Source organism: Geotrypetes seraphini, chromosome 3 (genome assembly GCF_902459505.1).
Source record: "Geotrypetes seraphini chromosome 3, aGeoSer1.1, whole genome shotgun sequence".
NCBI lineage: Eukaryota > Metazoa > Chordata > Amphibia > Gymnophiona > Dermophiidae > Geotrypetes > Geotrypetes seraphini.
In genome coordinates, this window is record NC_047086.1 from 146,813,401 (window position 1) to 146,828,084 (window position 14,684).

At 46.0% G+C, this 14,684-nt stretch overlaps 1 protein-coding gene across 46 annotated transcripts in view; it reads left to right on the plus strand.

The window, feature by feature from the left end:
- The window catches only part of TRDN (triadin), a 597,259-nt gene that overhangs the window by 405,549 nt on the left and 177,026 nt on the right, over positions 1-14,684 (plus strand). For all 46 annotated transcript variants that reach the window (XM_033935829.1, XM_033935830.1, XM_033935836.1 and 43 more), the window contains one exon: positions 5,614-5,658. In XM_033935829.1, the coding sequence (XP_033791720.1) occupies positions 5,614-5,658 (45 nt within the window). The remainder of the gene's footprint in view (positions 1-5,613; positions 5,659-14,684) is intronic.

Below are 14,684 nucleotides of genomic sequence, written 5' to 3' on the forward strand. Positions count from 1 at the left end.
CTGCATACAATGCAACATCACAATACCACAAAAACAGTGACACATGTCCCCTAATACTGTGCAAAATATAAAGACAGTAGATGTAAATTTGAAAAAACTGATACATAACAATCACCACTTTACAAATTAACAAATAAAAATAAAACAAATAATGAGAAATAAGAAAATACCATTTTATTGGACTAATCCATTTTTCAATTAGCTTTCAGAGGCCAAATCTTTCTTCAGAACAGTACAGTATACTGGTATTATGGTATCCTGTCCTGAGGAAAGGGGTTTAGTCCAAAAAATTGCCTTATTTCCATTTCCTATTTATAAACTTTTATCAATACAGTTATGATACTACTTGATTCCAAGTAAAGCAACAAAAAAATCTTTCTACCTTTTGTTGTTTCTGCTTTAATCATCTTCTCTTTGCTCTCTTCTTTCTATACAGCGTTTGTCTTCTCACCCTTCCATGCAACATCTGCCCTCTCTTTACCCCTTCCACCCAGCTCCTGCCCTCTCTCTCTACCCCTTCCATCTACTGCCCACACTTTCTCTGCCCCTTCCATCTACTGTCCACCCTCTCTCTCTTCCATATGGCATGTTCCCTCTTTCTATGTCCCTTCAATGTATATCTGGGGTCCCTTCTCTCCTTTACACATGATTCATTTCAGCTTCACCCCCTCTCCATTTTTCTGTCTCCACCCCCTCTCCTATGCTTTGACATCTCTCTCTTTTGCTTTCCTTCCTTCCTTCCCACTCCACACCATGGTGTGGTATCTCTATCTCCTTCCCTTTCCTCATGCCATGGCATCTCTTCCTCCCCCTCCATGGTCTGGTATCTCCTTTCCTTTTTTCCTTTCCCTCCCTCCCATGGACTTGGCATCCCTGGTTCCTCTCCCTTCCCTTCCCTCTCCCTCTTTCCCTCTCTCTCCACAATTGGGTGCTGCAGCAGCAGCATTTCTCTCCCCCCTTCCCTGTGCAGCAGCAGCATTTCTCCCCCTTCCCTGTGCAACAGCAGCATTTCCCCCCCTTGTCTGTGCAGCAATAGCATTTCTCTCCCCCTTTCCTGTGCAGCATTTCTCCCCCCTTCACTGTGCAGCAGCAGCATTTTCCCCCTTGCCTGTGCAGCAGTAGCATTTATCTCCCCCTTGTCTTTGCAGCATTTCTACCCTTCCCCTTCCCTGTGCAGCAGCATATTTCCCCCTTGCCTTTGCAGCATTTCTCCCCCCATCTTGCCTTTGCAGCATTTCTCCCCCCCTTGCTTGTGCAGTATTTCTCCCCTCCCCCTTTCCTGTGCAGCATTTCTACCCTCTCCCCTTCCCTGTGCAGCATTTCTACCCTCTCCCCTTCCATGCCCAGCATGTCTGGCCGGTTCCCCTGCTGAAAGCTGCGGGCGTCTACACCTCATCGATCCACGGCTGCATTGGAAGCCTTCTCTCTGACATCATGACATCAGAGAGAACGCTTCCAACGCAGCTGAGGATCACGTGAGGAGCAGACGCCCGCAGCTTTCAGCAGGGGAGCCGGCCAGAAGCTGAGCAAAGCTGGTAAGCACCCGCGGACATCCCTGTTTACTACCGCTGCTGCTGGTTAAGGAAAGGCAGCTGCAGCAGAATAGGGAGGGTGGCCAGATGTGCACCCCCTTGGGGTGTGCACCCGGGGCGGACCGCCCCCCGCTTTCCCCCTTGGTACACCACTACCTGTGTCCTATTCTATAAAATGTACACCTAAATCTTATACTGTGCAACTTAAAAGGGTGTATGGCAATGGAAAGGGCATGGGCAAATCAAGGGTGTTCCCAGAAATTAGAGCAATGTTACTGAATAGGGTCATTAATACGCTCAGTCACTATTAGTTGTGCACCAGCATTTATACCAGGTTACATCAGGCATAAATGCCAAGCCCAAACTGATGCCTTTTGCAGAATATTGGTTTAACATGGATCTTCCTGACATCTAACTTTGGGTGCCATTTGTAGAATTCTCCCCTTATCTGCAAATGAATAATATTATAAATCCATTCTCCATTCTGTTCACTGTTCCCTCTATGCTGAGCGGGAGTCCTCAGGCTAGTTAGGGGGTGCTGTTTCACCATCAAATATTCAGTAGTGAGCGACAGGTGAATTTTGAAAGACTCCATGTAACCTGCCTGTCCCTAGCAATTGGAAAATGCAATTTTGAAGCACCACAGTGAACAGGGAACAGTAAACAGCTGCAGAACCATAATAAGATAAAAAAGATGTTTCTGCAGCTTTTACTAAGAATAGGGTTACCAGATGTACGGATTTTCCCAGACAGGTCCTCGTTTTGAGAACATGTCCGGGGGTCTAGACGGCTTTTTAAAACCCAGCACTGTGTTCTGGTTTTGAAAAGCTTCCTCTAAATCATGTCGGGCAGGAGGACATCCACATATGCGTGGATGCCACGCGATGATGTCACGTGTGCGTGGGCATGATGTCATCATATGGCATCCGCACATGCACAGATTTCCTTCTGCCTGACGAGAGCAGGGAGTGGGGGGGCAGGGCTGGGGCGGGGCTAGGGCATGATTAGGGGCGGGACTGGTATATAACGGGGCAGCGATGGGTAGAACTGGGCATGCCTGGGGGTGGGTCTAGGGGTCTGGATTTTACTATACTAAAATCTGGCAACCCTCACTAAGAAATATAAATAAAATGGCGCCAATTTTCAAAATTTACAAACATCTTTTTGTTCTTTGTTATTTACCGTATTTTCACGCAAATAACACGCACCCGTATAAAACGCGCACACGTGTATAGCGCGCAGAAATCGCGATGATAAGCACAAAAACTTTGGTATAACGCGCTCACGATTATACCGCGCATGCTGCTCGACTCTCCGTTCACCCCCCTGACTTCCGTGCACTGCCCCGCCTCTCCGTGCGCTGTCCCGACTCTCCGTTCACCCCCCCCTGACTTCCGTGCACTGCCCTGACTTTCCGTGCGCTGTCCCGACTCTCCGTTCACCCCCCCTGACTTCCGTGCACTGCCCTGACTTTCCGTGCGCTGTCCCGACTCTCCGTTCACCCCCCCTGACTTCCGTGCACTGTCCCCCCTTGAAGGTCTGTCCCCATCCTGAAAGCCTGATGCCCCCCCCGACGTCCGATACATCCCTCCCCCCGAAGGACCGCCGACTCCCCAACAATATCGGGCCAGGAGGGAGCCCAAATCCTCCTGGCCACGGCGACCCCCTAACCCCACCCCGCACTACATTACGGGCAGGAGGGATCCCAGGCCCTCCTGCCCTCGACGCAAACCCCCCTCCCCCCAACGACCGCCCCCCCCCAAGAACCTCCGACCGCCCCCCAGCCGACCCGCGATCCCCCTGACGACCCCCACGACCCCCCCACCCCCCTTCCCCGTACCTTTGGTAGTTGGGCCAGAAGGGAGCCCAAACCCTCCTGGCCACGGCGACCCCCTAACCCCACCCCGCACTACATTACGGGCAGGAGGGATCCCAGGCCCTCCTGCCCTCGACGCAAACCCCCCCCCCCCCCAACGACCGCCCCCCCCCAAGAACCTCCGACCGCCCCCCCAGCCGACCCGCGACCCCCCTGGCGACCCCCACGCCCCCCCCACCCCCCTTCCCTGTACCTTTGGTAGTTGGCCGGACAGACGGGAGCCAAACCCGCCTGTCCGGCAGGCAGCCAACGAAAGAATGAGGCCGGATTGGCCCATCCATCCTAAAGCTCCGCCTACTGGTGGGGCCTAAGGCGCGTGGGCCAATCAGAATAGGCCCTGGAGCCTTAGGTCCCACCTGGGGGCGCGGCCTGAGGCACATGGTCGGGTTGGGCCCATGTGCCTCAGGCCGCGCCCCCAGGTGGGACCTAAGGCTCCAGGGCCTATTCTGATTGGCCCACGCGCCTTAGGTCCCACCAGTAGGCGGAGCTTTAGGATGGATGGGCCAATCCGGCTTCATTCCTTCGTTGGCTGCCTGCCGGACAGGCGGGTTTGGCTCCCGTCTGTCCGGCCAACTACCAAAGGTACGGGGAAGGGGGGGGGGGGGGGGGGGGTCGCCAGGGGGATCGCGGGTCGGCTGGGGGGCGGTCGGAGGTTCTTGGGGGGGGGCGGTCGTTGGGGGGGAGGGGGGTTTGCGTCGAGGGCAGGAGGGCCTGGGATCCCTCCTGCCCGTAATGTAGTGCGGGGTGGGGTTAGGGGGTCGCCGTGGCCAGGAGGGTTTGGGCTCCCTTCTGGCCCAACTACCAAAGGTACGGGGAAGGGGGGTGGGGGGTCGTGGGGGTCGCCAGGGGGGTCGCGGGTCGGCTGGGGGGGGCGGTCGGAGGTTCTTGGGGGGGGGGCGATCGTTGGAGGGAGGGGGGTTTGCGTCGAGGGCAGTAGGGCCTGGGATCCCTCCTGCCCGTAATGTAGTGCGGGGTGGGGTTAGGGGGTCGCCGTGGCCAGGAGGGTTTGGGCTCCCTTCTGGCCCGATATTGTCGGGAAGTCGGCGGTCCTTCGGGGTGGGGGTGCGAGTGGTCCTGCCGGGGGGGGGGATGTATCGGACGTCGGGGAGTCGGCCGGGCAAGAGGGCTTGGGCTCCCTCTTGCTCCGATCGTGGGTGCGGGTGGGAGCGCGTGCGAGTGGTCGTTCGGGGTGGGGGTGCGAGTGGTCCTGCTGGGGGGGTGAATCGGGCGTCGGGCGGGGTGGGAACTATGTTTGAAAACTTTCGTATACCGCGCTCACTCATATAACGCGCGAGGGGTATGCGCGGTAGGTAAAAACGCGTATAACGCGCGCGTTATATGCGTGAAAATACGGTACTGCTTTTATTTCCAGTAAAGAGGTCTTTGTAGCTATCAAAATAAATTTGATTGAGCAGAATAATGGGCTCTGCCCTAAGTTTTGAATTATTCTGAAAATTTGTTAATAAACGTTCTCCACAGACCTAAGGACTGTACCCATGCTAGCAAACTAATGCAGGTCAACAATGGAGTCTGGGATGTTACCAATATGTGAAAGACTATACTATAGATCAGTAGTCTCAAACTCAAACCCTTTGCAGGGCCACATTTTGGATTTGTAGGTACTTGGGAGGGCCTCAGAAAAAAATAGTTAATGTCTTATTAAAGAAATTAACTATTTTTTCTGAGGCTCTCCAAGTACCTACAAATCCAAAATGTGGCCCTGCAAAGGGTTTGAGTTTGAGACCACTGATCTACAGTATAGTCTTTAACATATTGGTAACATCCCAGTCTTTATAAACTATAATGAGTTTTACCTCTTGCAAAATTGCCATGTCTTATTAAAGAAATGACAATTTTGCTTGAGGTAAAACTCGTTATAGTTTATAAATCTTTCCTTAATTGCTTTTGATTGTCCTCTCCATTCCACCTCACAATCGCGTACAGACGCAGGAAAGCGTTTGCATGAGGTTACAGCAGTGAGGCAGACAATATTCCTGAACAATGCTAACATACCGAAGGCCTCAAAATAGTACCTGGCAGGCCGCATGTGGCCCCTGGGCCGCAAGTTTGAGACCACTGCTCTAGATGGAGAAATTATGGTGGTTTTGAAAGGATTATTGTTACAAATATGTAGGATTTAATTGTTTGGACTCTATGGATATTACTGGAACCCATTTTCATGCCATTGATTTCTCAAATTTCCAGAACCAAAACAAGATAAAGAAGTTTCTGCAGTTTCAATTAAGAAAGGTAAATATAAATTAACAAAAGAAAATCACACTTCAAAACCTACAAATATCGTATGTACACATTATGGATGTGCAGAGGTCATAACATTTCTGTTTTTCATTTGTTTTGTCATCCTAATTTTCAGGTGTTTTATCCTTTTTGTTATACACATTTGTTTTAACAACTTTTTAAAATTCACATTGGAACATTTTAATATGTACAAATCAAACTGAATGTGCGCTAATGAATGTATACCCCCCCTCCCTATTCTACAGTATATATGGTATCAAAATTTGCATGCTGAAATGTTAGCATATGTGCATGTGAACAGATTTAGTTAAAAAAGCCATTAACTACCAATTACATTATTGACGTCAACAATCGACCATTGAAATTAATTGGCATTCATTTGATTTATTGCACAAACATCTGCATGCATACTATTTTATAATTTGGGCACTTAATTCCATTGCTTGCAACTCAAAAGGTGGCATATCCAGGAGAGGAACAGGGGTGGGTCAGAGGCCTGCCGAGAAGTTGCATGCAGTGTTATAGTACAGTACCATTAACATGGTGAAATGTCATGAGTTGAGTACCCTTTAACTTATGCAGTATTATAAGGTCAAACACTTAATCAATGTGAGAGCATCAAACATATATTTTCAAGCTATCCCACATTTAGGGGTCCTTTTACTAAGGTGCGCCAGCCGTTTTAGTGCACACTAATAATTAGCGCATGCTAAATGCTAACACGTCCATAGACTATAATGGATGCGCAAGTGTTTAGCGCACGCTAATATTTAGCGTGCACTAAAACGGCTAACGCAGCTTAGTAAAAAGACCTCTAAATCATTTAAACTTTCTTCAGGACTAATCAGAAGTGGCCTTTGTCAGTAAAAGATTAGAGAAACTGGGCCTCTTCTCCCTCGAACAGAGGAGATTGAGAGAGGACATGATTGAAACATTCAAGGTACTGAAGGGGATAGACTTAGTAGATAAGGACAGGTTGTTCACCCTCTCCAAGCTAGGGAGAACAAGAGGGCACTCTCTAAAGTTGAAAGGGGATAGATTCCGTACAAACATAAGGAAGTTCTTCTTCACCCAGAGAGTGGTAGAAAGCTGGAATGCTCTTCCAGAGGCTGTTATAGGGGAAAACACCCTCCAAGGATTCAAGACAAAGTTAGATAAGTTTCTGCTGAACAAGAACGTGCGCTGGTAGGGCTAGTCTCAGTTAGGGTGCTGGTCTTAGAACAGAGGGCCGCTGTGTGAGCGGATTGCTGGCCATGATGGACCACTGGTCTGACTCAGCAGTGGCAATTCTTATGTTCTTATGTTCTAACACTTTTTTAAGTTCAAAATTATTCATTGACTTTTGCATAATACCAAAAACACAAAAAAAGCATAACAACCTGAGTAATTACAAGTATAATAAAGGCAATGCTCAAGGTACAATCAATCTGCAGGGATTCTAGGCTAGAGAAAGTGCATTGCCAACAAAGAAAGAGATATAGTAAAGTAAATGCCAAAAACAAACAAATAAACGACAGAGAATAACAGAAAGGGTGACCGTACAGCTCAGAAATCATACAATAATATCTTAGCAAATACCATAAAATATCATATGCATTGCAGAGGAAAGTTACTCATCACTACGGGCTCCTTTTACAAAGGTACGCTAGGGCCTTAACACGCGCAATAGCGCGCGTTAAATTCCCGAGCACGCTAGCCACTACCGCCTTCTTTTTAGCAACCTATAGATTTTTCCTCCAGGAACTTGTCCAAACCTTTTTTTTTAAACACAGCTACGCTAACCACTGCTATCACATCCTCTGGCAATGAGTTCCAGGCCTTAATTATTTGTTGAGTGAAAAAAATATTTCCTTCTATTTGTTTTAAAGTTATTTCCACTTAACTTAATTGAGTGTTCCCTAGTCTTTGTACAGAAGGGAAAAAAATCAATATTACTCAAGAAAATCCAATCTGTATATCATGAATAAATTCTAAGTCCTTTTATAAGGAAACAGAGAAAAGACCTTGGTGACCTATGTAAAAAAAGAGGCATTCAGCCTCTACAGCAAAAATCACTATCACTAAGCAGAAAAACTGTTTCTAATCAAAACTCTCCAAAAGGGTGATAAACAATGCAAAATTTTTAAAAAACAAAAAACACAGCAATTAACTGAATTATGTAGAGTGCCTCATAAGTCAAAAATTTAAAAACAGAGATAAGTATGTAGCTTAATAATCCACAGAGTGATGTACAGGAGTTCTTAGAAATCTCAGTGGCTGGAGGAGTCTTATTAGTAAGCAACTCCCAACAAGGGCCCCTGTTTCACTGGGGAGTTCTCAGCTGCAAATGGACTCAGTTTCATCAGGATTGCTAAAGATTATTGTCCTTTGCTAAATTTCTTGTTTTGAGTATTCTGGGCACTATTTTGTGTATGTGCATAAGAACATAAGAAATGCCATCACCGAATCAGACCCTTGGTCCATTAAGCGGAGGCTTAACTAGGTGCTTCCTGATGAAGACCTAGGTGTTCCCAGATGAGACCTTGTTTACCTGTATCCCTCAATGTGATTTGCAAGGAGGTGTGTATCCAACTTGCCCTTGAATCCCATAATGGAGGTCTCCATCACAACCTCCTCCGGGAGAGCATTCCAAGTGTCCACCATTCGCTGTGTGAAACAGAACTTCCTGACATTTGTCTTGGGCCTGTCGCCTCTCAATTTCAGTCCATGACCTCTCGTCCGAGTCACATTTGACAATGTGAATAACGATGCTTCTTGCTGGATTTTGTCAAATCCTTTTAGTATTTTAAATGTCTCTATCATATCCACATGCAGTCTTCTCTTCTCAAGGGTGAACAAGCTCAGTTTTCTGAGGCATTCTTTGTAGATCAAGTTTCCCATACCTTTTACTAGCTTTGTGGCTCGCCTCTGCTCCCTCTCCAGCAGGGTTATATCCTTCTTTAGATAGGGAGACCAGTGTTGGATACAATACTCCAGGTGTGGCCTGACCATTGCTCTGTAAAGCGGCATTATGACGTTAGCCGATCTACTTGTGATTCCCTTCTTTATCATGCCTGTTTGCCTTCTTTGCAGCCGCTGCGCATTGTGCCGATGGTTTCAGGGTCCGGTCTATCAGTACTCCCAGGTCCCTTTCCTGTTCGCTCTTGCCCAATGTCGCACCTAACATTTTATATTCATGTTCCTTGTTTTTCATGCCCAGGTGCATCACTTTGCATTTTTCTATATTGAACTTCATCTGTCACTTTTCAGCCCATTTCTCTAGTTGGTTCAAATCTCTCTGGAGTTCTTCACTGTCCATTTGTGATCCAACTGACTGACATAGTTTTGTGTCATCTGTGAACTTAATTATATTACTCGTTGTTTCCTCTTCCAGGTCATTTATGAATATATTGAATAAGATTGGCCCAAGGACCGAACCCTGGGGCACACCGCTTGTCACCTTTTCCCAGTCCGAGAATTTCCCATTTATGCTTACCCTCTGCAATCTGCTCTCCAGCCAATTGGCTATCCATCTTAGTATATCCCCTTCAATTCCATGGCTTTGTAGTTTCCTCAGAAGCCTAGCATGTGGAAACTTGTCGAATGCCTTCTGGAAGTCCAAGTATATTATATCCACCGGGTCTCCGCTATCGATTTGTTTGTTCATCTTCTCAAAAAATTGAAGTAAATTCGTCAGACATGACTTCCCCTTCCTGAAGCCGTGTTGACTGTCTCTCATCAGGTCGTGATTTTCCAGGTGCTGCACTATGCTGTCCTTGATTAGTGCTTCAACCATCTTCCCAGGAACCGACGTAAGACTCACAGGTCTATGGTTGCCTGGTTCTCCTCTCGATCCTTTTTTGTAGATTGGAATGACATTCGCTATCTTGCAGTCGTCTGGTATTCACCCGGTTCTGATTGACAAATTAGCTAGGGATTGTAAGAGCTCTCCGGTTTCTACTTTAAGATCCTTTAGTACTCTCGAGTGAATTCTGTCCGGTCCAGGGGACTTGTCACTTTTCAGTCTATCGATCTGATAGTATATCATGTCCAGGTCCACATTTACTGCGGTGAGTCTATCCTCGATTTCTCCCTTGAATACTTTCCCTAGTTCGGGTATTGATGCAGTATCCTCCTTGGTAGATGCGAAGAATGAATTTAGCCTATCGTCAATCTTTTTTGTCTTCCTTGATGCACCCTTTTCTTCCCTGATCATCGAGAGGGCCTACTGCCTCCTTTGCTGGTTTTTTCCCTTTTATATATCTGAAAAAGGGCTTGAAGTTTTTGGCTTCTTGTGCTATCTTTTCCTCATAGACCTTTTTGGCGTCTCTTACCGCCTTGTGACACTTCTTCTGGTCAGCCTTATGACTGTTCCAGGCCTCCGTCGTTTGTTCGCATTTCCATTTTTTAAACGAGTTCCTCTTTTCCCTTACCGCATCCTTCACCCCTTTAGTTAACCAAGCTGGTTCTCCCTTGTTCGGTTTTTTTTCCTTCCTTTGGCTCTCCGCGGAATATAGAGATTCTGTGCTTCTGTGATGGTAGTTTTTAGTAGGGACCATGCTTGATCGACAGTTTTGATTTCGGCTGTCCTTTTCTTGTGTGTGTGCGATTAACTTATCTCTCTATATATAGTGGACTTGTGCTTAACCCATAAATATAATTGTTAGTTGTTTTTTTAAATTATTTCTTCTGTGACTTTTTATAAGTGGATTGAGCTTTAATGTACATGATGTTTCTTTTTAAAAGTAATCACATACAAAGTTTTTTAAAAAAGTGGGCAAGGGGACTTGCGTATCTCTGGAAAATTTTGCAGAGTTTTTAGCTGACATCTGCTCAAAATTACACAGTAAAAGACCTCATAAAATCATCTCACGTGTACAAATATATTGCATGCAGTGAAAAAAAGCAGGCTTATCACAGTAATTATGGGGTCCTTTTATTAAGGCGCGCTAACCAATTTAGCGCACATTAAATGCTAAGGCACCCATAGAATATAACGGATGCCTTAGAATTTAGCATGCGATAAATCAGTTAGCGCACCTTAATAAAAGGACCCCAATAAGAGCTATTGAAAATCTAAATTACCAAGGAGCTCTTTTACACAGCAGCACTACAAAAAATGGCTTTAGTGTGTCCTTACACCAGATTTAGTGCAGCAGTAAAATGGCTGGGTTTTTTGTTTTAATTTTTGTATTAATTGCCATATGCTAATGTTCCCATTAGTGCGTGGCCATTAAAAAAGATTAGCATGCAAACTCTTACCAGTGCTTATTTTGTAGGTGGTAAGGGTTGACAGGATAATTATGCTCTAATCAGTGCTTGGCAATGTAGCTATGCTGATTACTGCAGATGTCCACGCTCCATCCTCAAACACACCCCTTTTGTGGTAAATATGAAAATAATTTTTTCCCATGTGATGGGCACATCCCACCCTGGAATTTACCACAGGACACCTGAGCTACCTTGCAGTAGGCCCTTACTACAGCTTGGTAAAAGGACTACTACTACTACTACTACTATTATTAATTATTTCTAGAGCACTACCATGCATATGCAGCACTGTACAGAGTCACAAAGGAGACAGACCCTGCTCAAAAGACCTTACAATATAAAAAGTCAAGACAGACAAACAGGATGCCAGGGTGAGGGATACAGTTAGGGGGGATGGTTAATTTGCTGGCTAGGGTGGTGAGCAGTGGGCAGTGCGGAGTAGGGTTTTAGATTGAAGGCTATAACAAAAAGATAGGCTTTCAGTCTGCTTTTGAACAAGGGAAGGTGCATGACAGACAAACTCAGTTTATTCCAGGCATACAGGACAACTAGATGAAAGGAACAAAATCTGGAATTTGCAGTGGAGAAGAAGGGTACAGATAAAAGCAGCTTATCTGAGGAATGCAGTTCTTGGGGAAGCGTATAAGAAGAGATGAGAGATACTGGGGGTTGCGGCATGAACACACTTATAGGTTAGTAATAGGAGATTGAACTGTATGTGGAAGTGGATATGGAGTCAGTGAAGTGATTTGAGAAGGGCAAGGTGAAAGTAGCGAGGTTGGTAATGGCAGAATAGAAATCCCTAATGTAATGTAATAAGTATTGCAGCTGAGTTTTGTACTGATTGCAGAGGGAGAGGTGGTTCAGTGGGAGACCTGTTAAAAGTAAATTGCAGTAGTCTAAGCAAGAGGTTACGAGAGTGTGGACAAGGGTCCAGGTTGTGTGCTCAGAGAGGAAAGGGAAAATTTTGGTGATGTTGTAGAGGTAGAAGCAACAAGCTTTAGCAGTCTGTTGGATGCACATAGAAAATAAGAGGTCAAGAGGGATAAGGTCAAGTAGAGGAGTGGGAATAGAGTCTGAGGGGCATGTAGTAGGCTTGGCTGAGGACAAAAGTTATGCGGTTTCTTTCTCTATGATTTCAGAGAAGGATGAAAAGCTGGTGGTAGTTGAAGGAGGGTCAAGAAGTGTTCCCTCTAAGCTGAGCAGGTGTCCTCCAGCTGCATTGCTACCACTAGGGGGTGGAATATTTTCAGTCGCTAAGGACAGGTATGTTCCCTGGAGTCCTGCAGAACTTGCCTGTCCCTCACAATTGAAAAATGTGACAGTAAAACAGCACCCTCTATTGGTGAGACTGTGGGTGGAGGACTCCTGCTCAGCTTAGAGGGAACAGTGGTTCAAGAGGATGGGACCAGGCAAAAGGAGGATGTGCGAGTGCTTCCTGAGTTGTTTGGACGAATGAAGAAGGGCTGGTGAGAGTTTGAAGGTTACGAGAGTGGATAGTGAAAGGGGAGAAAGATATGACTTTGCAGCAAATTCAAGGGTGATCTTGTGAACCTTGCCATGGAAGTATTCAGCCATCATCAGAAAGATAGAGGATTTGAGGGTGGGGAGGTCACTCTGAGGAGGGAGTTTAGCGTGGCAAAGAGATAGCAGGAGTTGGAAGAAAGGAAGGGAGTTAGCTGGATTTTGTAGTCTTGCTTGATCAATGTAAGAGCAGAATTAAAGGAGGTCAGCATAAATTTAAAGTGAAGGTAATCAACATGTGTGCAAGATTTGAGCCAAAGGCACGCGGCAGAGTGGGTACAGGAGCGTAAGTAGTGGATACTGGGATTGAGCCAAAGTACACCTGACAGAATGGGGAACAGAGGGATCAAGGGTGTCCAGAACAGAGGAAAGAATAGAGTTGTATGATGAGACAGCCTTGTGACAAACTTGGATAAGCCATAGTAGTTCAAGATGGTTTACAACGAAGAAGGGCTGGACAATCAGCAAAAATGGTACAAAGGTACAATCAGAGAAAATAGGTGGCAGAGAAAAAATGGTACAAACAGAGAAAATAGGAACAATCAGCGAACAGTGGTACAATCGACGAAAAAATGGTACAATCAGCGAAAATAGGTACAATCAGGGCAAAAAATGGTACAGGGAAGAAGGTCAAGACAATCTGCGTAAAGAATCAATCCAAGAATGTAGGTATAACAAAGGGGTACAGTAGAAGTGGGCATGTATATAAAAAACATGGGGTGCAGAGAGCAGGTGAAGATGCGGTTTAAAGGGAAGCAGTTTAATGGGAATGGGACATGGTGAGATAGAAGGGGCCATGGTAGGGCATAGGGGTCTTAGGGTGTGAATCGGGTGGAAAGATTAGTTTTTAGTAGTTTCCTGAAGTTTAAGTAGAATGAAGTACGTGAGATGATGTGGGCCAGCCAATTATTGAGCTGACCTGCTTGGAAGGCAAGAGTTCTATTTAGATATCTTTTATAACGGCAGGCCTTTAGGGTTCTACATGTGAGTTTGGATGGGAGGTCTAGGATAAAATGGGATATCAAGTAAAGGGGGGCCGAGCCAAGGATGGATTTGAAACAGAAACAGGCAAACTTGAATTACATTCTTGCTTCCAGGGATAGCCTGTGAAGTTTGTGGTAGTAGGGAGTTAAGTGTTCCCATTTTTTTAGTCCGAAGATCAGTCAGATTGCCGTGTTTTGGATGATTCACAATCTTTGTGTGGTTTTTTTTAAAGATCCCAGGTAGATGATGTTGCAGTAGTCGAGTAGACTTAAGATGGAGGATTGCACAAGTAGGTGGATTGAGGGAGCGTCAAAGTACTTTCTGATGGATCTTAGCTTCCATAAGGTGGCGAAGCCTTTTTTGACCAGAAGGTCGGTGTGAGCTTCGAACGTAAGGTTGCGGTCGAGAGTCACTCCAAGAATTTTTAAGGAGTTTGTTATGGGAAAGACTTGGCCATTCAGGGAGATTGAGGTGTCTTTGATTTTGTCGTTTGGACTCGCCAGGAAGAATTTGGTTTTATCTGAGTTGAGTTTCAGTTTGAAGTCGGCCATCCATAGTTCGATTTGCGTTAGGATTGAAGCTAGGTGATTATTTATCTCGGGGGTTATGTTGGATAGGGGGAAGACTAAGGTGATGTCATCGGCATAGATATAGAATTTGATCTTCAAGTTTAGCAGTAGATTAGCTAGAGTGACCAGGTAGATGTTGAACAGTGTGGGGGACAGGGGGGAGCCCTGTGGGACTCCGCAGGTGTTGGCCCAGCTGGCGGAATGGGAGTTGTCACTGTAAACTTGGTAGGAACGTTGACCTAGGAAACCCCGGAACCATTTTAACACATTGCCTGAGAGACCGATAGACTCCAAACAGTCCAGAAGAATGGCATGATCAACCAAGTCAAAGGCGCTGCTAAGATCAAATTGCAGGACTAGTGCACTTGTGCCTTGGCTGAACAGGTTATAAAGGTAGTCTACCAGAGAAGCGATGACGGTTTCAGTGCTGTGTCCGGAGCGGAAACCTGACTGGTTATCATTTAGAATGTTGAATTTGTCCAGGTAGGTTGTTAAATCTTGGTTGACCAGACCTTCCATCAACTATGTAAAGAAGGGTATATTCGCAATGGGTCTGTAGTTGGATATAAGGGAGATGGGATCTTTGGGGTTTTTGACAATTGGAGTGATAAGAATTTGGCCTAGGTCCACAGGGAATGAGCCTGATTGTAGTTGGGAGGAGAGCCAGGTATATAATTTGGTTTTGAAGGA